The sequence below is a fragment of the Pezoporus flaviventris genome, unplaced genomic scaffold (genome assembly GCF_033815535.1).
Source record: "Pezoporus flaviventris isolate CSIRO_AGI_PZ_B2104156 unplaced genomic scaffold, CSIRO_AGI_Pfla_v1 ptg000037l, whole genome shotgun sequence".
NCBI classification, from domain to species: domain Eukaryota; kingdom Metazoa; phylum Chordata; class Aves; order Psittaciformes; family Psittacidae; genus Pezoporus; species Pezoporus flaviventris.
The window spans coordinates 13,281,205-13,308,580 of record NW_026892585.1 but is presented as its reverse complement, the minus strand read 5'-3'; the positions used below and the strand labels follow the sequence as shown (position 1 = coordinate 13,308,580).

The 27,376-nt window shown below is 37.8% G+C and overlaps 1 protein-coding gene across 2 annotated transcripts in view; it reads right to left on the bottom strand.

Moving 5' to 3' along the window:
* Positions 1–6,793: 6,793 nt before the first annotated feature.
* Positions 6,794–27,376, bottom strand: part of DPY19L1 (dpy-19 like C-mannosyltransferase 1) — a 43,011-nt gene continuing 22,428 nt past the window's right edge. For both annotated transcript variants that reach the window (XM_061464738.1, XM_061464739.1), the window contains exons 9-23: positions 26,642–26,733; positions 24,813–24,912; positions 23,415–23,492; positions 21,505–21,591; positions 18,919–18,978; positions 18,252–18,332; positions 17,391–17,492; positions 16,591–16,662; positions 15,136–15,185; positions 14,045–14,069; positions 12,457–12,576; positions 11,402–11,576; positions 11,064–11,163; positions 9,536–9,661; positions 6,794–8,680 (exon numbers count right to left, since the gene is read on the bottom strand). In XM_061464738.1, coding sequence (XP_061320722.1) covers positions 8,524–8,680; positions 9,536–9,661; positions 11,064–11,163; positions 11,402–11,576; positions 12,457–12,576; positions 14,045–14,069; positions 15,136–15,185; positions 16,591–16,662; positions 17,391–17,492; positions 18,252–18,332; positions 18,919–18,978; positions 21,505–21,591; positions 23,415–23,492; positions 24,813–24,912; positions 26,642–26,733 — 1,425 coding nt within the window. In that variant the 3' untranslated portion in view covers positions 6,794–8,523. The remainder of the gene's footprint in view (positions 8,681–9,535; positions 9,662–11,063; positions 11,164–11,401; positions 11,577–12,456; positions 12,577–14,044; positions 14,070–15,135; positions 15,186–16,590; positions 16,663–17,390; positions 17,493–18,251; positions 18,333–18,918; positions 18,979–21,504; positions 21,592–23,414; positions 23,493–24,812; positions 24,913–26,641; positions 26,734–27,376) is intronic.

Below are 27,376 nucleotides of genomic sequence, written 5' to 3'. Positions count from 1 at the left end.
AATGTGGTTGCTGTGATTCCCCTCATTCTTTCAATCTTTCTCAGTCAGAGAATAGTTCTAGGAGATGATATTATGTCTTGTACAAATTGTGCGGTTTAGGCTTCAGTAGTCCTGAGGAAATAGAAAATCTTTACCTCAGGGAAAGTTGAGTTTATGCTCCTCTATATTCTTCCCAAATCAAATACACATGCTATTAAATGGACAACAAAATTTCACCCAGTGATGAGACTGAATGCAACCATTCACCAACCAAAGACTGAGGAAAAAAGGGCTTCTGGGTGCTGAAAACGTGGACTAAAGCCAAAAGCAACCTCCCCAAAGTCACTGGAGTGGCACTTGAGTGGCATCTTACCTGGCAGCGATACCTGTTACAGATGAAATCTGATTGAATGATGGTATGTCAGCTACACAGGTCAGCATGCTCCATGGTGACAGCACATAGTATGTGACTTTCCCAAGTCTGAGTGTGTCTTCTGGATGGACATTGCTGGTTGCTCACTGCCATCCAAGTTCTTCTCGCAGCTGTGGATCCGGTAGTCATGCAGGAATAAATGAAGGTCATTTACAGCATCTACTTCCAAGGGTACAAGTAAGGTTCGGAAAGATTTGCTGCAATGCACATCTGATTGTGCAGAAATAATAGATACAGAGAATTCAGCAGAGCCAATAAAGGACTTTGGCTCCTTCCCTTTTATCTTAAAATGGTCTCTCTGCTCTGTTACCCTCTGCTATCAGCTCAGATGGCAATAGCGAAGGGCAGCCTGAAGTCACGCTGTGCCATAAGGAAGAAAATATGCCAGGCTCTCAGGAGACCAGGAACTGATGAAGGGTGTCTGCACTGTTCACCCTCAGCTGCATTTCCAAATTGCATGCTTCCCTCATTCTTGGTTCTTAGCAAGTGTGACATGAACCATCAAAACCAGAGCTGTGTGATTCTATAATGCTGTCAGAAAACATCTAGCTTTTTGGTCACTTTAGCAGAGGAAATGGCCTTGATTTGGGAAGCTTTCAGTAGAAGTTGCTTGTACATTTTCTGTGTTTTCTCGTCAGAAGAAAATGTAGCCATTTACAGAATGATAGTATCACAAAGTACATCATTTGTTATTTATTTGTGAAATGTACATACAGGAGCACACAGCAGGTAACTTTTCATCATAAGTCACTTGCTCTGCACAGCTGGTATTTAAATCCCTTTAGAATCAGCATCAACCAGGTTGGAAAAATCCTTTAAGATCAAGTCCAACCGTTACCCCAGGACTGCTAAGTTGCACAGACTGGGGTGTTACCTATAACTCAAAAGCACTGGATGAAGCACTATGGTAATAAAGGAATTTAAAAAGAGGGGAAACAGTGTGAGGTGATAGGGAACCAAGTCCTGTGCCTCACCACTCTGACAGCAACGATGGCAGTACCCATGTGCTGCCCAGAAAGGTCTAAGCTTTCTAACTGAACTACTTAGCATAGCAGAACAACATCCTCCTGTTTCTTCTTCAGTGACTTGTCTCAATGTGCTTTAACGTCAGTCTCAGAAAGAAAATAAATGAAGAGCCTCAGAGCAAGATCGTGTAATTCTTCACATGGAAGCAAAAAACAATTACAAAGCTCTAGTCCTACATTCAAAGCAGAAGAGCAGCTTGAAGAAGTGCTCATTGAGGATCAGATCATCTTTCTGAAACTGAAGATTTCTTTCTTGAAACACTTCTGTAACTGCTGTTATACAGATAGCCTGGAGTAAACTACTAGTAGGATACAAGTTTCTCTCTCTTTTTATTCAACAAGATCTGAGGTTTCAAGGTTTGCTTGAAGTAGCTAATTCTGAGTGACTGGCTTGAGCAGAAGTCACTCGACAAGGACTGCACACCCTAGAACAAAGGCACACAAAATCATTCATGACTTCTGGAAAGCCATTCTTTCACCTCTTTTGTGCTAAAGTTTGTTCATTATGCCCCCAGTGATTCACAATCAAAATAGTCCCTCATTTTTCTGCTGCAACCTTGAGAAGCATCCTAATTCTAAAGCGTTTTCTATAAAACGAGTGGTATTTTGAATGCAGCAGCTATGGCAGGAAGTTCTTTGATGCCCAGTGTGCCTCCTCTGTGGTTTTCTACTTGGTTACGTACATTAGATGGATCAGATGGCACTCCTTACGAAGGATTACACCACAATACAGTATATGACATTTGTCCAAAGGGCTCTTAAACTGAAAACTATGGGAAACTTGGTCAAGCCACCACTAGGACCTAACACAGATGTCACTCTGATTCATAGTAGCTTGAATTAATCCTTCAGCAAAACACACTTCTGGATTTGCTGACTATGTTAGTAGCAACAAGCTTAGTCCTCCCTAAGAATGAATCTAGCTCCTACAAGATCACTAGCTCACTAAAAGACAGAGCATGGTCTGATCATAGCTGAGATGCACCCACTTGAGTCTCTATCATTACAGCACAGCATAGCAGGTGCTTGGTAGCTGATTGTGGTGAGCTCCTGCATCACAAAAAATGAGTTGAGATCTCTTACATATGGAATTTGTAGCTAACAAAGTTATTTTCAGGTCATATAAGCAAACACAAATGGCACGTATGTGGGTTTTTCCTCTGGCCATGTAGCTTTCTGTGAGGTCCTGAGGAGGATGTGTACTCCAGGTTTCACCTTGTGATAAACCCAGGCTCTTTTTAACTCACTTATAAATGAACCACAGAGCAACTGGGAATGACAACAGACTACCCTGGCACAGGAACACCAGTTAACATGGACAACTTCCATCACTTCGTTCATTGGCGTAAGCCAAGCATTTTGATCAGGTTCAGAAAAAACAGGTTATATTTGGGAGACACAAACACCTTCTCAGTTTCAGCTATGAAATTTTGCCCCATGCTATTCTGTTCAGTTCCATCCCATTTCCCAACATCAGAGTGAAACAGAGTAAGATTAAATAGGACACGGAAAAAAGCCCTCCCAAAACCAAGAGAAAACATTTCCAAACCCAGTCTGACTTTATAGAAACTGTGTTTCCTCTCAGCAGTGCTGCTGCCCCTCGACACTGCAAGTACTTATGCTTTTCAGTTTGTTACAATTGGAGCTTTATTGCTTTGCTACCTCCTTGAGTGTATGGACAATCTTACAAACCAAATCAGTGCTGACAGGTTTCTTTCTAAATTCAATTATCAGTTCAGTTGCACACTGACGGTTCAAAGGAAGGCAATATATGCCATGGGCTGCTAATCCAAAGGTGTCTTTACAATCCCTCTTTATTTCAGTCAAAAACCTAATGGGTGAAACTAACCTGCAACTATTCAAGTAAATAGCCAAGACCTCATTAATTTAAACATCACTTACAGATTCTGACTGCACCACTTGCTGAATAACATCGGATTGATTTTAAGCATTGAGGATGGTTAAAGTGCTAAAGATACAACTTCCCTTTGATCACCTTGTTACCACTTCTCCCTTCTCAAAATATTTATTTCTTTTAAATTATTTAATAACACAAAAATGGCTAAAAAGTTTCAGATCCTGTATGCAGCAGCTTGTAGCACATTAACTGCTGGCTAAATCCAGCGAGGATCTAGAATGAATAAAACTAAGGTTAAGGAAAACATCTATTCCTAGCACTTGTATACAACTTGTGTTCTGAGTTGAATGGCCTTTGAAATACTTCAGGAATGTGATGATTTCTACTCTATTTGGCTACTAAGCTTGGTTCTAACTTCAGCTTATTTTTATGAGCAGTGGATGATAAACTTCTCCAAATATAGATGTTACATTTTCATAATCAGAATCAAAGACAAGCAAGGCAGTAATTCAAGCACCATCATAAAGCTAATTCGGGAAGAGAATAGGAGGCATCCCACTCCGGGGTATTTTCAGCTTTTGCTACCTTTCTTTAGCTAAGTTAAAGAAAGAAAAAAGTTGGATTTTGAGTAAGAGTTACGCTATAAAAGCCAATACTTCAGAAGAGGCTCGGATTTTTTGCAGAACTCAGGCAGACACATCTACAGCAAAATACTAACTGCTTGCAAATAATGTTTGCCAACTGCATCTTACGACACTCCAGGGATGCGTAGTCAGGGAAGCTGAGAAACCAGTTGCTCAGTAACATGAAGATGAAACATCTCAGGTGTATAAACACAGCGCTAAGTAATGAAAGTGAGAATTCGGTGTGCTGGCTTTGAAAATAAGCTCGGTCACAGCTGCAGAATGAACTCAAGTGACTTGATTCCTTTCAGATGAACATCAAAAGGACAGAGGTTTTCCCTTTAGAAGTTGTCCTGTTATAGACTCAGTGTTACCTTTAAATGAGATCCAGTAAGAGTTTTCATATTCTTCAGGCTAAAAGCTAGATGTCATCCATCCTGCCAAAGATGCAAAGCAAGTGCTGCTTGCCCTCAAGAACCAATTTCTACACTGATAATCTTGACAGGGTAGAAGACTGGCTACAGGGATCCTGCCCGAGTCCTCAAACAGATAATGAAACCAGTTTTAATCATTCACTCTGTGTGTTCGATCCATATCTCATCATCTATTAGCAATAAATGTTCTACACACGCTGTAATAGGAAGCAATAAAGTTGAACTACTACATGATGAACCCACTCAAACAACTGCTGATTTCATACATTATATGGATTTCGTCACTAAAGGAGAATTACAGCACAAGACTAGAAACAGGCTGTTTTGCTGAGGAGGGAGATGCTGCCTAAACCTGTAAATCCTTTTACTCCTCTGGACCAACCAACAGGTCAGCTTGAAGTTTTCTGATGGATAGTTTATCATAGTGTTTGATTACTGAAGTAAAAAGGCTTATGTCATATAGCTACAGCTGAGAATTTATCATAGCACTGAAAGGTTTCACTGCCCAAGAATTCCTGCACAGATGACCAACCCTCAGATTTAGGAGTTCTGCATGCCATTTTATGCCCTTACTCTTAATTTCAGTCAAAGTATAATTATTCCTTAACATCTAAACTCTGTTCCTATTCAAACAGGAAAGTCTTCCCTCGCATCACAGCTGCCATCCTTCTCTTTCCTCTGATTACAGCAATAAATAAAGCTTACATTGGAAAAAAAAAACAAATCAGGATTTAGATTCCTTTGTCCAGCTGCTGAAATGACTCAGGAGCACCTTATTCTTCTGGGTTTAAAAATACCATGTTGTTTTACTGCAGTCCATCACATGATGTAACATAGATGAAACAGCAGTTTACAGACAGTACGCAACAGTGCAGTCTGAAAACACAGTTCCTAAACCCTAATTAGTGTTTTGTAATTGCCTTCTTACATATTTGCTTTCGCTGAAGTTAACTTCACTTGGAATGAGTCCTGTATTGTCAACTTCAATGTTTTAATCATAAAAATCTAAGAGATACTAATTTAGTTTCACTGTTTAAGCAGAAGAAGGAAAAGCAAAGGCAATTTTAAATGGCAGATAAGAACAATGAAGCACAAAGCTGAATAGGACTCAGCATCTTTTGTTTCATAAAGGTGCCTTATGTGGTCCCCACACTAAATACTACAGTTTGCACAATTACCAGAAGTGTGATAACGAATTGTAATTGTGCCCATTGTACTGAAGAAACTGCACTCAAAGCTGGCAGTATTTCAGATTCTAACAGACAAACCTGTATGATCCAATATTACTAGAATGCAACAGAAACTGTTTTCAGGTACTGAGGCATTCCAGTCCTCCGCCTAAATTATTTGAAGGCCAGCACATCTTTAAAAATGAACCTACTTGAGTTACAGATTTATTGATTAAGATCTTGCAAATGGAAAAACAACTTTGCTGCGAGCTAAGAAATCTCAAACTTCCATTTTCTGGTTCAAGTTGCAGTGATAACCATGATGTTAACATAATGTTAACTTCTTTGTGTAAAATGTTGTGTTATTTAAACCAAAATTCTTTCCTTTGGAATTGAGAGCAAACTACTGAGAGGACAAGAAATTTGTATCATGATACACCTAACTCAAGAATTCCCATGTTTTTTTCCCACAATCATATAACACATTTTTTTACTTCATATTTTTCCATTACTAGATTTTGTCATCTTAACATTAGATCACAATAATTATTTGGGTTTAAGACCAGTTCAAAGAAAGGGACAGTGTAATATCTCTCAACATCAGCTGAAAAGATTGTCTGGTCATGTACTCACTAACAACAGCCTACTCATCCAGTGAGGAACATTAACTAATGTACGTCTGGAGAGGGACTCTTCATTAGGGACTGCAGCGACAGGACAAGGGGAAATGGGCTAAAACTTAAACAGTGGAAGGTCAGGTTAGATATAAGGAAGAAGTTATTTACTGTGAGGGTGGTGAGGCACTGGCACAGGGTGCCCAAGGGTGTTGTGAATGCCCCATCCCTGGTAGTGTTCAAGGCCAGGGTGGACAGAGTCTTGGGTGACATGGTTTAGTGTGAGGTGTTGGAACTAGATGATCTTAAAGTCCTTTCCAACTCAAACCACTCTATGATTCTATGACCTTTGAACCTTAGCTTGCAAATGTTTCTTCCTTCTCCCAGTATTTGGGCTTCACTCTTGATTACCAGGATTTAGAAACTTAGAACAAGAGAAAGAATTCTGAGCTGCCTTCCAAGCTCACTTTGCCTGTAAACACGTATTTGACATTTTCTGTTATTTCACATACTGCTGCACTGATATGCCAAATAAAAAGGAGGTCTGGTTTAATTATCAGGGTTCAGCTTCCATCACATCTGCTGTGGCAACTGTATTAAACTTCAGTGTAATAGCTAGAAGAGCAGAAATGCAGCATCCATCAGAATATGAGAACAATTTCCATGTTTTTCTTTTTTATTTAACCACGTAAGTACATTTCAACAGTTGGCATAAACTTCATAAAAATACAGTTCCTTTTTGTGCTGTAACACTAAGTCACAATGTTTATATAAAGATTTCCTCCCCCCGCTTCCTTGAATTCAATTAACATTTTAAAAAGTGACTTCCCAAAAGCCCTTTTTGTGATAGTTTCCTTATAGAAATGTTTCCAAAATCTATTCTGTAAAAGTTAAAAAGCTAATGCATTTTCAGCCATTCTCCCTCACCCTCTCAATAAAACAGATCTCTAAAAAAATAAGTCTTAGAATACTCATCAGTTGTTACACTACTACTTTATCATAGGATCCCATTTAATTGATACTGATACAGGCATGACGGATGCTATTCCTATAGCATCTAATATTGCTAGATGCTAGTAGGACTAAAAAGACCAGTCACACCAATAGACTGATGTCTGAACCAAAGAAAAACAAGTGAAAACAAAACCAAGACATGAATGATACATAGAGAAACACTCGACTTTAGAAGTAGAATGACACTTACTGTGATACTTCTCAATGGCAATAAACACACACAAATTCTACCAAGTCAGTTACAGGACTGGGTACCTCGGAAAGTGAATCCTCTATTACCTAGAATATTGGTGTGACACCAAGATGACAGGAAAACTGCACAACCAGTCTAATAGAGTTGGAGCAATTATACCCACAGAACTGACTACACCCATACCACAAACTGGGTTAAATTTCATTCCTCTTTAATGCTGATGATAAAATCCAGGTAGGACCTATTACACAGGGAAAGAAAATAGGGCATGAATTTTGAAGGTAATTTCTCATCAAGTTAGGCGCTGAAGGTCTAGTTAAGGCAGTGAAGGATTTATTTTAGAATCTTTCTAAGGCTATGACATATTTTTCCTGAATAAAGCATTTTCCCTTAAAAATGTCATGTATGTTATGCCAGCTTATCCTGAATGCATAAGAATGCTAAAAATCCTTGGACACTGAGAAGCTAAACTATTGCTCACTGCAAATATTACCCTTATTAGTCATCTTTTTTAATATCAATAAGATTCCAAGAACATGCACCTAAATAATGAAGTTTCAAGTCTGCCTACAAACTTTTCTCCATTTCAAAAGCAAGCTTAAAAGCATTTGTTAAGTGATTCAAAATGATGAATGTTCTTAATCCTCTCAAAGAAAACATGTATTTCTCTCAGACATGACTAGTGAAACTACGTGACTTTTAAGAGAATTTCTAGTATCACCTTGCCCAGAAGGGAGACAGGTAATGCAAGTGACATGAGAAATGTGATGCCAGATGCTATAGCACCATTCCTTTGTTCCTAGCTGCTAGCACCAAAGCTTTAAACAAACCTGCTTTGCTAAGACATTCTGACAGTCCCATTTCACAATAGCATTGGTTTTGAGAATGGAGTTACTTTCCATAGCTACTTTTAACTCTTTTTGGATCAGTGTTAAATAAAATGTGCAAACATATAATCATTTGCATAGCAAATCTCAAGGGACTGACCCTGAAATAGAAACCCAAACTGTTAGGTTTAAGATATTTCTATAATCAGAATTCACTTAAAATGGTAAAAAAAAAAAAAAAAAAAATACACATTTTTCCATTTTAAGTCTAGTAGAAAAGGTATTTCTGATTTAGAATTCTTACAGTTACTACTTTAAAAAGCTGAAAGACTGGTGGCTCTTTGCATTGAAATGTTATTCCCTTGGAATCTTTAAGACTCTGTAGTTGCTGTTTTCAAATACTGTGAAGAAATATGGCCTGGAATCCTTGCTCATAAGGGTACATAAAGGAATTCTGCCGCTATTAGCAGGATCTTCAACATCCCAAATTTCAGGCATACTGCAGCCAGGCCTGGAAAACAGATGAATAAGAAAAATGAAGAAATGCCATCAAAACCCATACAGTTTGGGGGGGGGGGGGGGAAAGTGTGCTTTTGTGGTGATAAAATTATTAAGAATCAGTGTGGAGGAGGAAGCTCATAAACCAACTCAAATTATACAATATACGTTACCCAGGACCCTTATAACCTCCTTTAAAATGAAGGGTGATGCCCACACTCAGTATTTCTAAATAAACCCCAGGAAATAAAACCACCTTCAAAAAAAGTGGTGACTCTTTCCTTTTAGCCAACATCAATTCCCTGCAGAGTTATCTTTCAAAGGAAGAACTGCAGAGAATTTCCTAATTTTGTCAAAGATAACAGCAAAGAAGTAGAAGAGATTCTAAATGCAAACAAAACAAAATCAAAAATCCAAAGTAATCATGTTCTAAAGGACAAAAAGGGAAAGGCAGGGTTAGGGAGGAACAGAGCTTTTCCTTAAGGACAGCTTAAATGTGACAAAATTTGCAGTGACAAGCAATCGCCATAATATTTTGGTGCTGGAGCTGTCTTTTATTCTGCACCTTTTATTCATACTAGGCTTTCATTATATACACACACACATCAGTTCTTGCCATCACAATGACTTGTTTCCTTTGTGAATCTCTTCTGTATTTTACACTGAAGTTTACACGCAGCACAGCTTTCAGCTTCACACAAAGACCACAGGGTTGCTAATGTAGGTAAGTTAATTATACTTATTAATATCTGGACAAAATGTGCTTTGGACATTTTAATAAAGCACAGATCAACATTGCAAAGCTCCAGCAAATCTCGGACTATGTATCTGAGCAGCACCTCATTCTTGTTAGAGAGAGATAACTCACTTTTTTCTGCTTACACACAACGACTCTTCCAGAATGTAGTAATTTGCTCCTAGTTTTATCAATCCCCTTTTCACATCTTTTGCAGGTTTTCGACTGTACATGGAATACACTACTTTAGTTCTGGCCCTTCAAAAAGAGAAATACAGAAGTTAGCTAGCAACACAGCATGAAAACAGAAGCTCTGACTTTAGGCTGGGCAGGAAGGCTTTTCATTTCACAAGACAACTAAGCTAAAACAAAGTTTAAATTAATAGTGCCATTTGCTTTAACGTGATCATTTCTTCACAAATATGATTCCAAGAACAATGTATACAGTCCTGCAATTTTTTTTTCTTTTTTATGTAGCAGGAGACAACTTTGTAACAAGATCCATAGTTACTGTGAACAGAAAGTGTAAAAATGTTAAAGGAATGCATTCCCCATATAATATTCAAGGCTAGGAATGACCTTGCTTGGACTGGTGATCAGAAGAAGTCATCTGCCCAGAGTCTCCACAAAAGGTCATATTCATCACCCTTGTTTGGACATTTTTAAAGGCAGAGTGCAAGCCCTGATGTCTGCCTATGCTGAATCAAGCAAAATCATCACTTATAAACACTGATCCTGTTTGTATTACCAAACTATATCTGCCTTTGATTGTGCAATGCATGACATTGTTGACTCCTGTTCATTTTCTGATACTGTCTCATCTCTACTTTATTTTCCCCAAACATGCCCTGTCTTGTATTTTTGTCATAGAATATTTCAGTTGGAAGGGACCTACAGTGATCATCTAGTCCAACTGCCTGACCAGTTCAGAGCTAACCAAAAGTTAAACCAGTTAATGACAAAGACAGCTCTAAGGACCTTAGGCATGTAAAACTAATCCTCTCCTTTATCCCCCTCTATCTTGTTTTCTTGTTGCATTTTTGGTTTTGGTTTTGTTTGTTGTTGCTTTTAACCAATTTTATGAAATTACCAAAAAATAATGCTATGATAAAAAAATATTTAACAAAAGAAATGAGCTTTTCAAATAAATCCGTTTAAATTTAGAAAATAAAGTACAAAACTCAGTAATTCCATTACAAAATTTCAGTTTCAATTCATTTTAATAATTTAATAATTATATATATTACCATGAAAAAATTGACAACTAAGCACAGAAAGCTGGAAGGAATAATTCAACTGCCTACCTTGAGGGAGAAAAAAAAAAATAAAATAAAATAAAATCAAGTCTGTCCGCAATGTCAGGAGTAACTAGAATGGAGAAAGGATGTAACAGTACACATTAGTTCTAGTTCCATAATTATACCCTGATTTTTTTTGCCGGTAGGTTGGAAGCCATATCTATCCTACAGTATAGCCTTTCTGATAAACACAAATCCTGAAGAAACACTGCATGGTTTTTTTTGAGTCTGACTAAAATTACAAATAGAATTCTACGGGGTTTGAATAAATCTTACAATACAACATCAAAACATTCCTACTGTACATCAAAATTAAGATAGTGAATAGCAAATAAAAAGAAATCCTCAACTTCAAAATTTACCTTAATCCTGCATCTTCATAGTGAGGATGATTTACAATAGGACGAAGTGTAGACAATTTAACACTTGCCATGGTGGGCATTGCTCCTGCAAAAACTGCATCTGAAATACAGAATGAAAGGCATGTTTGAAATAAAGAATCAAGCAGTAAAAGCAGAGAAGCAACCTTCAATATCTTAATGGTAATGCTGTAGAAAAAAACAACCATTAAGAGGGTAGGGTACTCATTAGATAACATCTAAGAACAGAGATCTAATACATCTTTTTTTCTTGAATGGGTAGAGTAACATATTCATTATGATAGTAAATGGGGAATATCGTAAATTATTCAATAGTTTACCTTGTCTGGTATTGACTTTTATCCACTCTAAAAGTTCCTCCTGCGGCAAGTTGCTAAATTCTCCCATGATGTTCCACTGAGTTTGAAGGTTTGCTGATCCCTCTATAGCCATCAATGCTAAAATAGCAAAGACCAATGTTTTGGGCTGGATTTTACAGAAGAGCCATCCAAACAACTGAAATGCAAGCACCAATTAATTCTAGACAACAATTCTGCAATGTTGTATGTAGTACAACTCATTTTTATTTCTCTATAAGAAACTTAACATATATTATAACATGAAACATCTCTGCTATTGCTTCTCCACTAAACTTCGGTGAGATCTCATAACTATTCATATTTACCGAGTGTAGGGCACCATATTTGTAATTGTAAAAGCCAAAAAGACAATGTAGCTTTTAAAGTTGTATTTTATATGTCAAATTCTGCAACTAAAGATGATTCAATAATGCTAACTACACTTCTACAGTTTCTATCTCCTATTTACATCAAGAGTTCCTACCTGTAGTACATGGATTAGAGATTGTACTACAAATTTCCAAAAACATCAGAAAAGCAGACTTTGGGGATATAAGGTTAATGTTGCTTTATTGCCTACTCTTCCATTTCTTGAACTGAGCAAATACTCATAAATATGTGAAATGAGTAGTTAATTACAAAAGCAGTAAGATGGAAAGAGCTGTGAAAACACAGTGTAAACAGTCATACAATGTTTGCATAAAATCAATAGTCAATAAAAACTTGCAATGGTACAGAAGTGTAAATACAGTAAAATCTAGTGAATGACTCCCTATGAACAAGCTCAATACACAGCATTTCAACCCCTATAATAATGCAATTGGACAAATTGTGTAAAACATGACATTTGCTTCATTTGGGGAGAGGGGCAAACAGAACTTGTGCAACCACATTTTTGAACAAGCAATATAATCTGGTTTATTTCTAACTGGTACACTCAGATTCAGCAATTACACACACAGCTATTTGCTTTCAGATATATATCTCGGTAATATTATAAGTAGTGAGATAGCTATAGGATCAAAAACAGACCTTACCTGTTTTGAACACACCAAGGAAGCCATAACACATAGATGTGGCGTCAAAAACAGTTTCAGTCTCATGATTAAAATAGCTAGGACACTGTATGCCAACAGCTGCAGTGCATGATACACCAGCTGCAAAAAAAACCCAACAAACACACAGAAACAGAATATTTGCATACTTTTCATTTGTGTAAGGACAAACATTAACAATAAACGCAAAAGAAGCTGAAGAAATAGCTAGCTACGCAAAAGAGTTTAAAACATAAGCAGGCAATAACATACGTAACATTTCTTGTATAACCTCTTTAGAGAGGCAAAGAGACCTTGCCATTTAATACCTAAAATACCTAAGTATGGAATGGAAGAAGCAAATAAAATCATCCTTGGTAATCACACAATCACAGGCAGCTTCCTTTAGTATTTTCAGAAATGGTTAAACAGCATCAGAGATCTCGCCACTCTTAACATTGAACTTAGAACTTCCACAAGTGCTGTGGTAAATCAGAGATAAAAGCACTGATTGCAAAAATGGCTCTGATTATCACATTTTGAATGGCATGAGACTCCCATAGCACAAACCACAAATAAACTGCTGCTAAGAACATTTTACATTGTCCTCACTCACTTACTTGCAAATGAAGAAACCACATAAGAGATCTACCATTCAATTATATTTCACAGAATCCTAGGGATGGGTTGGAAGGGACCTTTAAAGGTCATCTAGTCCAACCTCCCTGCACCTTCCACGGGCACGGACACCTTCCAGTAGACCTGGTTTCTCTAAGCTCCGTCCAACCAGGCCTTGAACACTGCCAGGGATGGGGCAGCCACAGCTTCTCTGGGCACCCTGCCCCAGTGTCTCACTATCCTCATCATAACAAATATTTTTGTTGTATCTCGTCTAAATCTACCCTCTGATAGTTTAAAACCATTATGCTTTGTCGTATCAAAACAGGCTCTGTTACAAAAGCCTGTCCCTATCTTTCTTATAAGCTCCCTTTAAGTACTGAAAGATAGCAGTAAGTTCCCCCTCTCTTCCCCAGGCGGAACCAGCCCAGCTCTCTCAGCCTCTCTCCAGAACAGAGCTGCTCCAGCCCTTGCAGGATCTCCATGAGCTCCTCTGGACCTGCTCCAACAGGTCCAGGTCTTTCCTGTGCCGAGGACTCCAGAGCTGGATGCAGTACATTTTTTGGCATAATTTTATCAAAAGAACCACATGTAGAATCCTTTTCACTATGGCATGTCTCGAGACAGAATTTTAACATCTCATGTGAAACCCCGGTAAAGGAATCAGTCTTCTTCTCAGTCTGTACTGGGAAAATGAAAAGTCCAGTCTAAGTTCAACATCTTTCTGTATTGCCACAGCAAAAGTCCAAGACCCCTCTCTTGCGCTGGCACCCCATCATTAAGTAGTATATTTCTTTTTGTTAAATGTTCCAGAGTTATTCTGGTGACATACCAGACCCAGAGGGAATAAAAGATACTAATAACTTAGCTTCAAATAAACCACGTATCGGCATCAGACTACTGCAATCTGTATTTCAATACTGGAATATCTGCATTAACACACAAATGAAATTGTATAGAAAAAGAATCTTACCTCACCCTGGTTAAAACGTTCCTCTCTGAATGAAAAACAGAAAACCACATTATTTATGTACTACAGAAGCCCTGGTTTTATTTTGAAGTCATCTATAGTGGCTCTAAACGAGTAAATTAATCTAGTAAGCATAAATCAATACCTGCACAGATTATGTTTTTTCCCCTCTATAACAAGCTTTGAAATACATTGCAAATCAGTTAACTATCTTCCTCAATACCTATATCTATTTGGAAAAATTTGGAAAACTGGAATTAATTTTAGCAGCTTTTTAATTGCTTCCATTCATTATTTTATCTATAGAACAGCTTATTTAGAAAATTAAATCTCAGCAGTGTAAAAGAGGCAGAGCACTGGTACCAAAAGTAGAGTCACTTATTTACCCAGGTACTATATAGATTGATTTTGGATTCTCAGAAGGAAATACAAATGTGAAGAGTCAAAATCAAGTATACTTGTTCTTCAAAAACATGTGTGAAGACAGGATGCTGAATCCTGCTCCCATCTGTGGAAATTTTGGTAACAGTCATTAGACGATGGAAAGCAGAAATCACCAAAATGGTCAGTGATAGGGAAATGACAACATTCAATCAGACAAACTGATTGCTCTTGATCACAGCACCAACAAATGACGCCAAATGGCTGTGACAGGTAGAGCATGGATTACAGATAGTTAGAAAATAAGAGATCTGTTAGGATCCCTTCCTAAAAATGAAACTCAGGTATCTTTATAACCAGGAAAGAAAAAATTAATGGGGAAGAATTCTCATTCACTGATTACAGGAGAAAAGCAAACAGGCACATAAATAAATATTGATTTAGGAAGAGAGCAGAAAAAGTATTACATAGAAAATCTGGGGAGAAGAGGGTTAAGATGTCTAAAACTAAGTTAAGCAGCTAAACTTACTTTTAGACATCCTATAAGAAATACTATGTAAGAGTATATCCAAACCATTCAGTGACTGAACTATACATAATTAACCTTTCAAAAAGGACCAACATAATGTGGAATTATGAATTATTTATCAGACAGGGAATCAAATGTCCAGCAGTTAATTCAGTTTTACACTGGAAAAGAAAACAATATTTACCTTTCACATTGGCCTGCCTGAGATAAGGACCACGTAAGATGTTTAATTGCCTGAAGAAAACAAGAGCCAACAACAAGTATGAATAAACTTTCAAAAGCATTCTAAAGCTTCTGAAGCATTTTCAATGTTTGCTACATTAAATTACACCTGAGTAATCTCATTTGGAAGATAATGGCGAGATAAAAGGCATGCAATGTTTTAGTTGAAACTTCTTTTTGAGGATGTTTAATTAGCTAGGCGGTTAGCAGTTATCCCATCTGTTCCTGTATAAACTGTAAGCTGTTTTTACACAGATTATACATAATCAAATTTACAAAAACAGTTATAAACTTCAGTTATAGCACTCATCAGCATAAGTGACAAAATTCTGGGGGGCACTTAACATCAAAGCAAGTTTTACCACTGACTCAGGACTGAGCCTCTGTCGAAATTTATGAAAAGAGAACACAGAAATTTAAGTAGATATTTTTGAAACCCTGCATTTTATCTAACTGCATTGGGTTTACATGGTAAGGTTTTGGCAGCAGAGGGGCTGCAGGGATGGCTTCTGTGTGTCAGAGCCAGCTTCAAAACAGATCTACCAATGGCCAAAGCTGAGCTCATCAGTTGACGCTGGTGATTTCTCTGTTGATAACACATTTAAGAAAAGATTAAAAATACTGTGCAGCAGCTTTATGAGACAGCAGTGGGAAAAATGGGACAGAAACAACCCTGAAGACACCAAGGTCAATGAAGGAGGTCCAGGTGCCAGAGCAGAGGTTCCCCTGCATCTTTTGGAGACCACAGTGATGTAGATTTTCCCCCTACAGCCCATGGAGGACCATGGTGGAGCAGATGACCACCCTGCAGCTTGTGGAGGACCACATGCCGGAGCAGGTGGACATGCCCTGAAGGAAGCTGAAACCCATGGAGAGCCCAGCTCCTGGAATGAATTGCAGCTCCTGGCAGGAATTGCAGCTCTTGGAGAGGAGCTCACACAGGAGCAGGTTTTCTGGCAGGAGCAGCAACTTGTGAGGGACACATATTGGAGCAGTCTGTTCCTGAAGAACTGTACCCTATGAAAAGCACCCTTGCTGGAGCAGTTCTTCAAAGACTTGCAACCTGTGGAAGAGGCCCACTGAGCCTGGGAAGAAGGGGGTGGGGATGAAGGGAAGCTGGTTTATGTTTGATTTTTGTTTTTTCAGAATCCTAATCTATTTTTAACTGACAATAAATTAAATTCATTTTCCCCCATTCAAGTCTGTCTTGCTCATGACATTAAATCAGTGAGTGATCTCCTTGTCCTTTTTCAACTTTTTTTTTTTTCCCCTGAGGATGGGGAATAAGAACACTGCTTGGAAGGCACCAAGCCACCACATTTTAACTTCTTCCCATCTCAAAGTATGTAATGATCCCTTCAAAACAATCAGAAAAGTAAATTCAAGGTAAAGGTGATTCATTAAATCAATCACTTACCCTTTTGATGATTACCCCCAAAACCACCAGAACAACTGGCAATAGCAGAGTCTTTGTGTACCTTACTGGAGTCTGTGATGGAAATAAACTGCATTAATTGCTTCCCATTCACCTATAATTACTTCAATGGTAATTTTAAAGAAAACTATATAGAGTTCTTCCTTCAGTAATATGTAAAATTAAATATTCAGCAAGAACAAAGCAAGCTTAAAGAAATTCAAATCACACCAGAGGTCATAATACTAATTATACTAGGGTCATTAGCAAATTATTCCCAGTTCTCTGGCAAGCCATCCAAAGACTGAAAAGCAGTTGTATCTCATCTGAATTTGAGTGCTATGTGTTGAAATTTAGACTGCTTATAGGTTATGCCTATCTAGATAGTGATGAACTAAGAAAAGTCTACTAACATTAAGAAACTAGGATGCTTTTCTGTAATCTACCACACAAGATCTTTGCAGCTCTCAGTTCATTTTCAATATACTAAAAACCAGCTCCCAACAGCCACATCAAATCTGAAGTAACCTTTCATATATCCCTGAGCAAGCACTTCTTTCATTCAAACAAGCACGCTTCTTAGATCCACACTCAAAATTTGGTTTTGGTTTTATTTCATTTAAAAGAAATCAAACCAGTTAAGTTTAGCTTATGTCCAATAATTTTTCTAATTTCATGACTAAGTACTTGAACTTATGATGGCAGTAGGAGGTTATGGCTCTCAGATGTTTTAAGTTATGACTTAAGATAGAACAAGAAGTTCCCTCTTCCATAATCATTTATTTGATCTAATTACTAATTACCTCTTTTTCCATGAAGTCAAACTCTGCAGCACAAGTATACATCAATGTATCGAAATCCTTGTAGCCAATAAATTTAGATTTTAATATGTTTCCTATGTGAGCCTGGGAGGATATATGGGGGGAGGGGGGGAAAGAAGAAAGAAAAAAAGATGTAGTAAGCAAAACCTGACCTGTTTACCACAACAAAGTACTTTAAATATATATGAGAAACATTTTTAATTAGAACAGAAGTTTGTGTCATTTACAACATTATTATAGAAACATCAAAAATCTATTAAATGACATCTTCGAGTGTAACACAGGTTGGACTGTGTTAAGTAAAAAGGAGAAAACAGCAGAAAAAGGCTGTTACCATTGCAACTGGGTTCAACAATAATTATGCATACTCCTATTTTAAGGTACAAGCTTCCCATCTTTTGCCCCTGATGCATATCTGTACACAGGCTTTTAACAGTAGCATCTGACAATAAAGAGGCTGAAGTGAAGCAAGGAGCCCTAGTTACAACAAGCAATTCAAAAGCGTCTTAAAAATTAGCTTCAGAGGAAAGTGAACGAAGAAATTGTGTAAATAAATGAAGGTGTAGGTAGAAGATACCCAAAACAAAGCTCCCTAAATCCGGATTTAAAAACAAACACACCAGAGTGCTTACTAACGCATGACTAAAAACATTTGTCTTTATACAAACTGTGGTAATAACACCTAAAAGTAATAACATATAGCAAATGAGAAAGCAAATATGCAATCCTTCTCCCATTTATGCAAAACAAATCTTGGGATTTCAGGAAAGTGTATCAATAAGATGCCAATTCAGAGTTAAACATTTTTTTGGAAGACACCAAACAGATACTCAGATAACTTACATCATCAGCTATTCCAAATACTAAGGAAGTTAGGGATTTCAAGGTGACTGTCCCAAATAACCAGGCGCATCCTTCAATGACCTTAAAAAAAATATATATATATTCAGAATGAAATGAACATGTCTCAACAAACTTCTAAAAAACATTCCCTTTTTTAAAAGGCTCATTAAATTTAGCTACTAGTTACAAATTCCCCTATATTATCACCAATAAACACAATCATTCCTAACCAATTACACTCCCCAAACTTCAGTACTCTTGAGTGTTTTAATGGTTTATTTGTATTTTCTATTACAGATGAAATAATGTAGTGCAACTGATTTATATTATGGCTGTACTGCTGCACACAGCACTGTAGCAGAGGTGGTACCATAGTTAACTTTAAGTAGGGGCAGCCTAACTCTCAATTCTGTTTCACATACACCAGTGTGAAGGGATTACTTCTCACAGTAAGCTCTCCATATTATCAGGCTGTACTACTCTGGTCATTCAACTCACTAGAAGAATTTGCAGATTTATAGTACCTTCTCAAGATAATCTCAAGTTAGAATTTGAAGAAAGTATAAAGCAAGTATCTACAGTTACTAATAAACCAGAAGTCAATTCCTGTATTTCACTAAAACAAAAAAGCCATATTCTGAAATTCAAAAGATAGGAAATTCCTTACCCATACATAGACTTCTCTTCTGCTGCTTTTCAAGACTTTTGGACTCAATTCAAGAATTCCCTAATAATAAAACCAATGTACATTTTCAGGTATCATATAGTAACAAGATATTCCAGTACCCTGGATAAGAGGCTTTTTTCTGTTTCTTGTACCACACAGCTACTTATTAACCCCCCCTACATAATTAATACAAACTAAATATGAATATATAATATCATGATTTCACCCTGCACAGGCAAAATACACTACAATAAAATCTCTTACTGCAGTTTATATACAATTAATGGAAGACTCCTCCTTAACGAGTACGATTCTATATTACACAGTTCTAAGCTTCTTTAAATCAAAGCCGATGGGAAACTGAATTACATCTGCTGCTACAGGCCAACCTTATTGGAGAGGCAACAAGAAACAGAAATGGAGATGATTTAGAATCATAGAATCATAGAATAGTTAGGGTTGGGAAGGGCCTTAAGATCATCTAGTTCCAAACCCCCTGCCATGGGCAGGGACACCTCATGCTAAATCATATCACCCAAGGCCTCGTCCAACCTGGTCTTGAACACTGCCAGGGATGGAGCATTCACAACCTCCCTGGGCAACCTATTCCAGTGCCTCACCACCCTAACAGGAAAGAATTTCCTTCTTATATCCAATCTAAACTTCCCTGTTTAAGTTTTAACCCGCTGCCCCGTGTCCTATCACTACAGTCCCTAATGAAGAGTCCCTCCCCAGCATCCCTATAGGCCCCCTTCAGATACTGGAAGGCTGCTATGAGGTCTCCACGCAGCCTTCTCTTCTCCAGGCTGAACAGCCCCAACTTCCTCAGCCTGTCTTCATACGAGAGGTGCTCCAGTTCCCTGATCATCCTCGTGGCCCTTCTCTGGACTTGTTCCAACAGTTCCATGTCCTTTTTATGTTGAGGACACCAGAACTGCACACAATACTCCAGGTGAGGTCTCACAAGAGCAGAGTAAAGGGGCAGGATCACTTCCTTCGACCTGCTGGTCACGCTCCTTTTGATGCAGCCCAGGATACGGTTGGCTTTCTGGGCTGCAAGTGCACACTGAAGCCAGCTCATGTTCATTTACTCATCAACCAACACCCCCAAGTCCTTCTCTGCAGGGCTGCTCTGAATCTCTTCTCTGCCCAACCTGTAGCTGTGCCTGGGATTGCTCCGACCCAGGTGTAGGACCTTGCACTTGGCATGGTTAAACTTCATGAGGTTGGCATCAGCCCACCTCACGAGCATGTCAAGGTCCCTCTGGATGGCATTCCTTCCCTCCAGCATATCAACCGAACCACACAGCTTGGTGTCATTGGCAAACTTGCTGAGGGCGCACTCAATCCCACTGTCCATGTCAGCGACGAAGATGTTGAACAAGACCGGTCCCAACACCGATCCCTGAGGGACACCACTCGTTACTGGTCTCCAGCCGGACATTGAGCCATTGACCGCAACTCTTTGTGTGCAGCCATCCAGCCAGTTCTTTATCCACCGAGTGGTCCATCCATCAATTTGATGTCTCTCCAATTTAGAGATTTGTGATTTATGATTTGTAGTACGCTAAACTAGATGTGTCCACAAAACCTTATCTCCTATTTCCTATGTACATAAATCCCTTAAGAGAACCTATAGGAAACTGAAAGAGGTTGAGGGTTCCTATTTAAGGAAAAATTAAGATACTGAATTATTAGATGATGAGCCTTCAGTGAGTAATTTCACTAACAGGGTAGTATGACTCAGCAGTTTTTAATAGTCTTGAACAAGTTTTCATCATTTGTCCTGCATTTCTGTTTTAACAATCAGTAAAGAAGCATTTAAACTTGTCCTCGCTTATGTTCTTGTCTCCCAATTACTCTGGTCAAGAATATATACGTGACAAATTTTAAATTTTTATAAAAAGAGGAGAAATATAATAACAAGAGAACTGAGCCTGAAGCAGTCCTGGAGCCAGGCTGAGAGAACTGGGCTAGTTCAGCCTTCAGAAGAGAAGGCTCCTTAAGGGGAGACCTCAGAGCAGCTCCAGTGCCTAAAGGGGCTACAAGAAACCTGGAGAGGGGCTTTGGACAAGGGCCTGCAGGGACAGGACAAGGGGGAATGGCTTTAACCTGACAGAAGGGAGACTAAGATGAGTTCTCAGGCAGAAGTTCTTCCCTGTGAGGGTGCTGAGGCACTGGCACAGAGTGCCCAGAGAAGCTGTGGCTGCCCCATCCCTGGCAGTGTTCAAGGCCAGGTTGGACACAGGGGATTGGAGCAACCTGCTCTAGTGGAAGGTGTCCCTGCCCATGGCAGGGGGTTGGAACTGTGTGAACTTTAAGCTCCCTTCCAACACAAGCCATTCCATGACTCCAACATTAACTTAATTTCTCTTATGAAGAGGTCTTGGTATAAAAACATGTTTTTTTTTAATTAGTATTTACCCATTCATAAACTATCTTGTAAGTACAATTCTGTTTCTCATGTGAAAGATTTCTCAACTATCTATCTGGTAATGCAGCAGTTTCACATTTTACATCAACACATACATAACAGTACAGCACTACAGTCTTAGTGTGTTAAATGATTTTTTTTTCTTAACTTACCCAGATAACTACTAAAGATGCAGCATAATATGATGTCAATAACATTGAATTACCAAACATCAGAATAAAACACACTACAAGAGCTACCTGAAAGAAAATAAAAATAATTAGATTTAACACAGAAAAGGGTAGAATTTCCCAATTATAACATTTACCCTGTATCAACAGCTTTCAATTTAAAGACACCTACTTCACAGCAAGTGCAAGCCTGATACTTCAGTGTACAGAATTGGTCTGTAAAAAATGATTATAAGGACTTCATGGCAACAGGTAGCCAAGTGTAGATTATTATGCTAACTTATATTTTAGAAGTACTTAAGAAACAAAAAGACTCAATCATAAGACTAGTTCACCTTAAGTGATACAACAGCTACAGTTTTGAAGTTATTCCTAACATACTCAGTAAATTACCGAGTTACTTCTCCATCCTGTTTGTTATCTTTCGGAATCCTGTCCAGACACAGAAATGATGAATAAAATGTTTGTTGTCTTCTTTCTTCCAAACCAAGATGCATATATTTAACATATATTCTTCACCAAAGGCAAGGAAGCAGCACTCTGATTATACACAATTATATGAGGTTGAAAGTCAAGGCTGTTACACAACTTTTATCTGTCATCCTGATCTCCTATTGTGCTTTCTTTTTAACAGAAAGCAAGCTGAATTACATTTTCTATCTTGGAGAGCAAAATCAATGATCAATCTGTCTTCTACACAGAGGAATAAAGAAAAAGAATGTAGTTACTTTTAAAATATGCAAGCTTTTCTCTTCTCCTCCTCACATAGGCTTTCATTTTCCACGCAAAAGGGGGGGGTGACTGCAAAAACTAAAACCACCACAAAACACAGACTGGCAGTGTACACAGCCTCATTAAGCTTTCTCTGTGATACAACCTAACTGCCTAACTATCTGAAAAGTGGCTTTTTATGACACTTTGGCACCAAAAATATGATACAGCTATTGACATAAGCAAAAAGGCTTAAGTATTTCATCCTGCTTCTGTCAGAAGATTATTAAACTAAGATGATTATTTGCAAGTTTTCCTGGCAAATCTGACTGGGAACAAGCATTTGGTGTTCCAGGTTTATATCAGAAAGATAGAACTTGCCACTTCCTTTATTTTATTATTTCCTATATTTCAAAATACATTTGAAAACATATGAAATACCATTTAGCTCAAAGCTTTTCTGTGGTAAACATTCTCTTTTTTTGCTGAGTTTGCAAGTAATCTCACTTTAAACAGCAAACTTGTAGCAAAACTTGTGATTATCTTAACATTAAGCCTGAAAATCAGATAATTATGCAGAAACTTGCATACTTTTTACTTATCTTCCCTTGCTTTCTCACCCATTTATGAAAAAACGGTTTTCCCTCAGACTAATAGTTTATCTTCTTTGTCCTCCTTTCTAAACATCTCCCCAGCCACAATGCCTCTGAATGGTCAAGACTACAGTAGTCTTCCAAGTCCAATTTTAGTTGGGGTTCTTCTCTAATTTTGACTCAATAACACCTTATCGTCTCGTTTCTGCTAACCTATGGTCTGAGATGAAAGCTGCCTTTTCTACCTTTTATTGCTCACGCTTAATTACTTGGCCTGTTTTCTAGTGCGTTGTTTGAGACAGTATCTCCAAGTCCATGAATAGAGACAGAAAGAGAAAAATATTTCTACACATCTTTTAGGTTGGCAGGCTTTCTGGAGTTCAAAAATTCTTGTGCACCACAGGGATCCTAGTTTCTGACACTGTGATATAAATATGCGTAAGATCAAATATTCATATACAGGCCCCTCCATCCCTTATTATTGTGTCTTTTCAACCACCTTGCAACTAAGGAAAACACTGCAGACAAACAGGGTCTTTTGGTGTTCTGACCTATTTGAGGGGATTTAAGTTTTTTAAAAAGCATTACCATATGAGCAGCAAGTATCTTCTGTAATTTGCAGGAGTCAATATAACCCATAATACACACAGCAAATAATGAAGCTATCTAGAATCAAAAGTGAAAGAGACATTAAAAAAATCTGCAGTGGTATACACATTCATACAAAAATGAAAGATTATTGAAACAATCGTTAACTATTCATACTGAAAAGGGATTACTCAAAGAATCATTAACTTTTTTTGCTACTTTTTTGCTAAGTACTTATAAAAACCTAAGTCACCAAAGCACAGCACTAAAACATCATCTTTCACCCTTAGACGTAAAAAAGCCAACCAAACAACCAAAACTCCCCAAACAACCAAAAGAACCTTTCATCAGCATTTTTTAGCCCTAACTTTTCAGCAAAGTATAGGAATATCTATAATTTGCTGTTGAGAAAAATGAGATTCATTGATTAGACGGCTTAGTTGTGAATGCTCTGTGCCTGGCAGTGTTCAAGGCCAGGCTGGAGGAGGTCTTGGCTCACATGGTTTAGTGTGTGGTGTCCCTGCCCACAGCAGGGGGATTGGAACTAAATGGTCCTTTCCAAACCTAACTACTCTATGATTCTACTAAAAGCCACCTGGGAAATTAATGACATTATGAATCTGCAATTTCAAACTTTAGGCCCAGCATTTGAACACGTTACAGTGATAACTTTCTCACAATATTTTACAGAATTTAATGGCTTCCTCTTCTGCAGTTAGAAAACTTTCATATTGCAGCATATATTGATCAACTCAAGCCAGGCAACATCCAAGTAAGACAGACAAATGAAAAGGGATGGAGACATAGACAGATTTCAATCAATGGGCTATATTTCAATCAGTTTGAACACTAAAAAAAGTGTGCTATATGACAGTATCCTTCTGCGCACATTAGCATTTGCTGTATTTCAACACTTGCTAAAGTTATCTCAACTGTTTAAGCCCTCAGACACTAATATTATCCCACTATTGACAGGCTCATCAAAATTAAATAGGAAATCATGCAAAATCATGCCAGATATTACATGCCATGCAAACATTGCTCCATTTAAAAATTTAGAACAGCCTAAAGAGATCCAAGATCAATGCCTTTTTTATTTCTGTATTTCAATATACTAAGTTTGTTCTTGTTCTAATACACTGATCTCAGGCTGGTGGCTGCTTTTAAGGGAAAAGTAAATTTTCTGCTCCTAGAAACAGAATGCTGAGTGGTGTAAATGGTCAATTTTTAAGTTTTAGGCTAGAAAAATATTGATGTGCTAAATGGTGTGAATCTTCCCTGAGAGCAAAAATGAAATCTGGCTAAAAGGAAAGCATCCATATAGTTGTGAATCCAGTGGCTGTCTGTCCATGACAGTCAATTTGCCTAGATAAAACAAAGAGGTGAATATAATCTTACCTGTGTTAGGAGAACAAACTGAGCAAACTGCCAGGGAAGCATGAAAAAGATATTAGAAACACACAGTGCAATCAAGCTTCCTGTATTAATATTCGGAATCCTTGGGAAAAAGAGACAGAACAGGCATCAGTAAGTAAAATTACACAGGTGTTTGCACATTATTGAAAAGTACAATTGAGACTGCAACAAAACCAAAGTTACCTTGGAACTTAGCTAGCAATTGCGATCAACCACAACACCGTTCAAGTAAATCTAATATTCATTCTCCATCAGTTTCTAAAAATAATAGTTCTGATGCTTAACATTTCTTAACCATTAAGTCTCTCGTTACCAAAAAAGCCTTCTCCTGGCAGCACGCAATACAGCAGGCCAACCTATGTCACTTGCAGCTGTCCACCTACAGGCATGTCACCACCATTCCCATTTCAGCTGGGATCGTAACTGCTCTCAGAACAGTCTGCATTTGAAAGCAATTTCACTCCTCTGTCTCCCATTTCTTCCATATTTACATATTTTTTAAAGCATCTTTTACAAAACCTCAAGATTAACTTCTATTGGAAGTCATGCTGAGCATGAGTCTAATGCATTAAGTAACACATTATACAAATGTGATACAAGCCATAGGAATAATGGAGAATGTAAGTTCTAGTCTCTGTTCCAAAGATAGTTCCTATACTTCATTGGAATACTGCTATACATTAAACAGAGCTGCTCTTGATGCAGGAATTGTAATTGAGAAACAGGAAGTTAAAATGTTTTATCCCTTCTTTCGAACCTTGCTCTGAAATGCTTAGATTAATATCTACTTCTCATCAATATGCAAGCCCAACTACTATTTATGTATCAAGATTTGAAGAACAGGAGTGACTATCTAATCCAGAAGTGTCATAATTATAGGTACAAAATATATGTGCTCTGACCACCCTAACTTAAAGTGTAACTTCCTCAGATTCTGTTTGACCTCACAATATAGCATTAAATGAACAGATATAACATCTAGCAATCCCTCTACAAATCCTCAAAATATTTTTCTACACAGTATGTAGCTTTTCCTCACCTAAAAACCACAAGTTAGTGACAACAGGAAATATTTTTTGTTTAATCATCAATAACTACTAATCAGTATGAGCTAATAAAAGGAAAAACTGGGTCTACAAGTACAATGTTCATCTAAATCATAAATATTTTGCAAATCTGATGCAATGGAGCTGGTGGAAAAGCCCTCAAGTATTAACTATCATGCTTATTTTTCAAAACAGAGGCAAGACAATAACGCAATCACGTTGCAAGCCAGAAACAAGGGAAAAGCAGGGCTAAGAACTCAAGAGCATCCCTGCATTAATGTAATTAGGTTGCTCTAAATCATTGAACTAATTAGACTAGTTAGTCAGAAAACCGTACAAACATACTAGCTTATGAGCGCCTATAGTATTCTCTGTTGCATAGCATAGGCGTATTCTAGAGTGCAACCAACATACCACTCTCCAAGAGGCACAAAACCAATTGATGGAGTATCAGCTTGTTTCTCATGGGAAGGAAGTGACATCAACCAAACATTCTGATTTTTAGTTTAGATACGTATTTGTCAACACAGTAATTCTGATTTTTATTTTAATCATGTCTTCAAGTTGCAAAGTTTTTTCCTTTTAATAAGTGAGTAATATGACTGCAGTTCTACTGGTGCAGCGTCTGCAATGTAACAGCCACAGGAAAGTTTCTATGTTAATAATATCATTGCTATAGCACACAGAGGCACTTATATAAATGCATTGAAATAAATGTCTTATGACATTCAACATTTTAAATAATTGTAAAGAGCTAAGTACTACCTGAGGATATAGGTCAAGAGCAACATCTGAAGCACAAGGAATGGGTATGAGAAACTTTCACGAAGAGGTGGAGTCCACATGACACGAGTGCCCTAAAAATAAGAACTGGGTTAGACGATAACAGTTGCTGCTACATTTCCATAAAACAATGCATTTGTATATCAGAAAGATGGACTTCAGATACTTCATTTAAAAAAAAAAAAAAAACAACACACAAGCTACATCAGATTTTGCTCACAAACTTAAAAAACCCCTCAAGCCAGGAAGCATAAAAGAGAAGGAAAAAGGAAGCGGCTTCCAGACTTGAGGTCTCTGATGCTCTGTTTAATTAAAATAGATCACTGCTGTTCCAAAATTAAATGTGGCAGCTAGAGAACATCCAAGAAAAAAGCCAGAACAGCAGCTGCTTGTCCCTGCTTCTACTGAAACTAACAACTCACTCATGAAATGAAAACCATTCTCAAATTCAGGCAGTTACTTGCCACACTTAGATGGAGAAAGTGTGTGGAGAGAGGAAGTGAAGGATAAACCAACATACTCTTCATTATAGGTTATAAACATTTCACATTTCTACTAGTAAAAGCACAGGAAGTGTAATATCTAAAGCTGCCCTTCAAAAGCATGCAGGTAGAATTTAACACATGAAATTAAGCTCTTACAGATATTATACTAACTTGCCTACTTTGCTTTTTAACCCTAATACAGCAAAGCATAATACAATGAAGTCAACTGAAA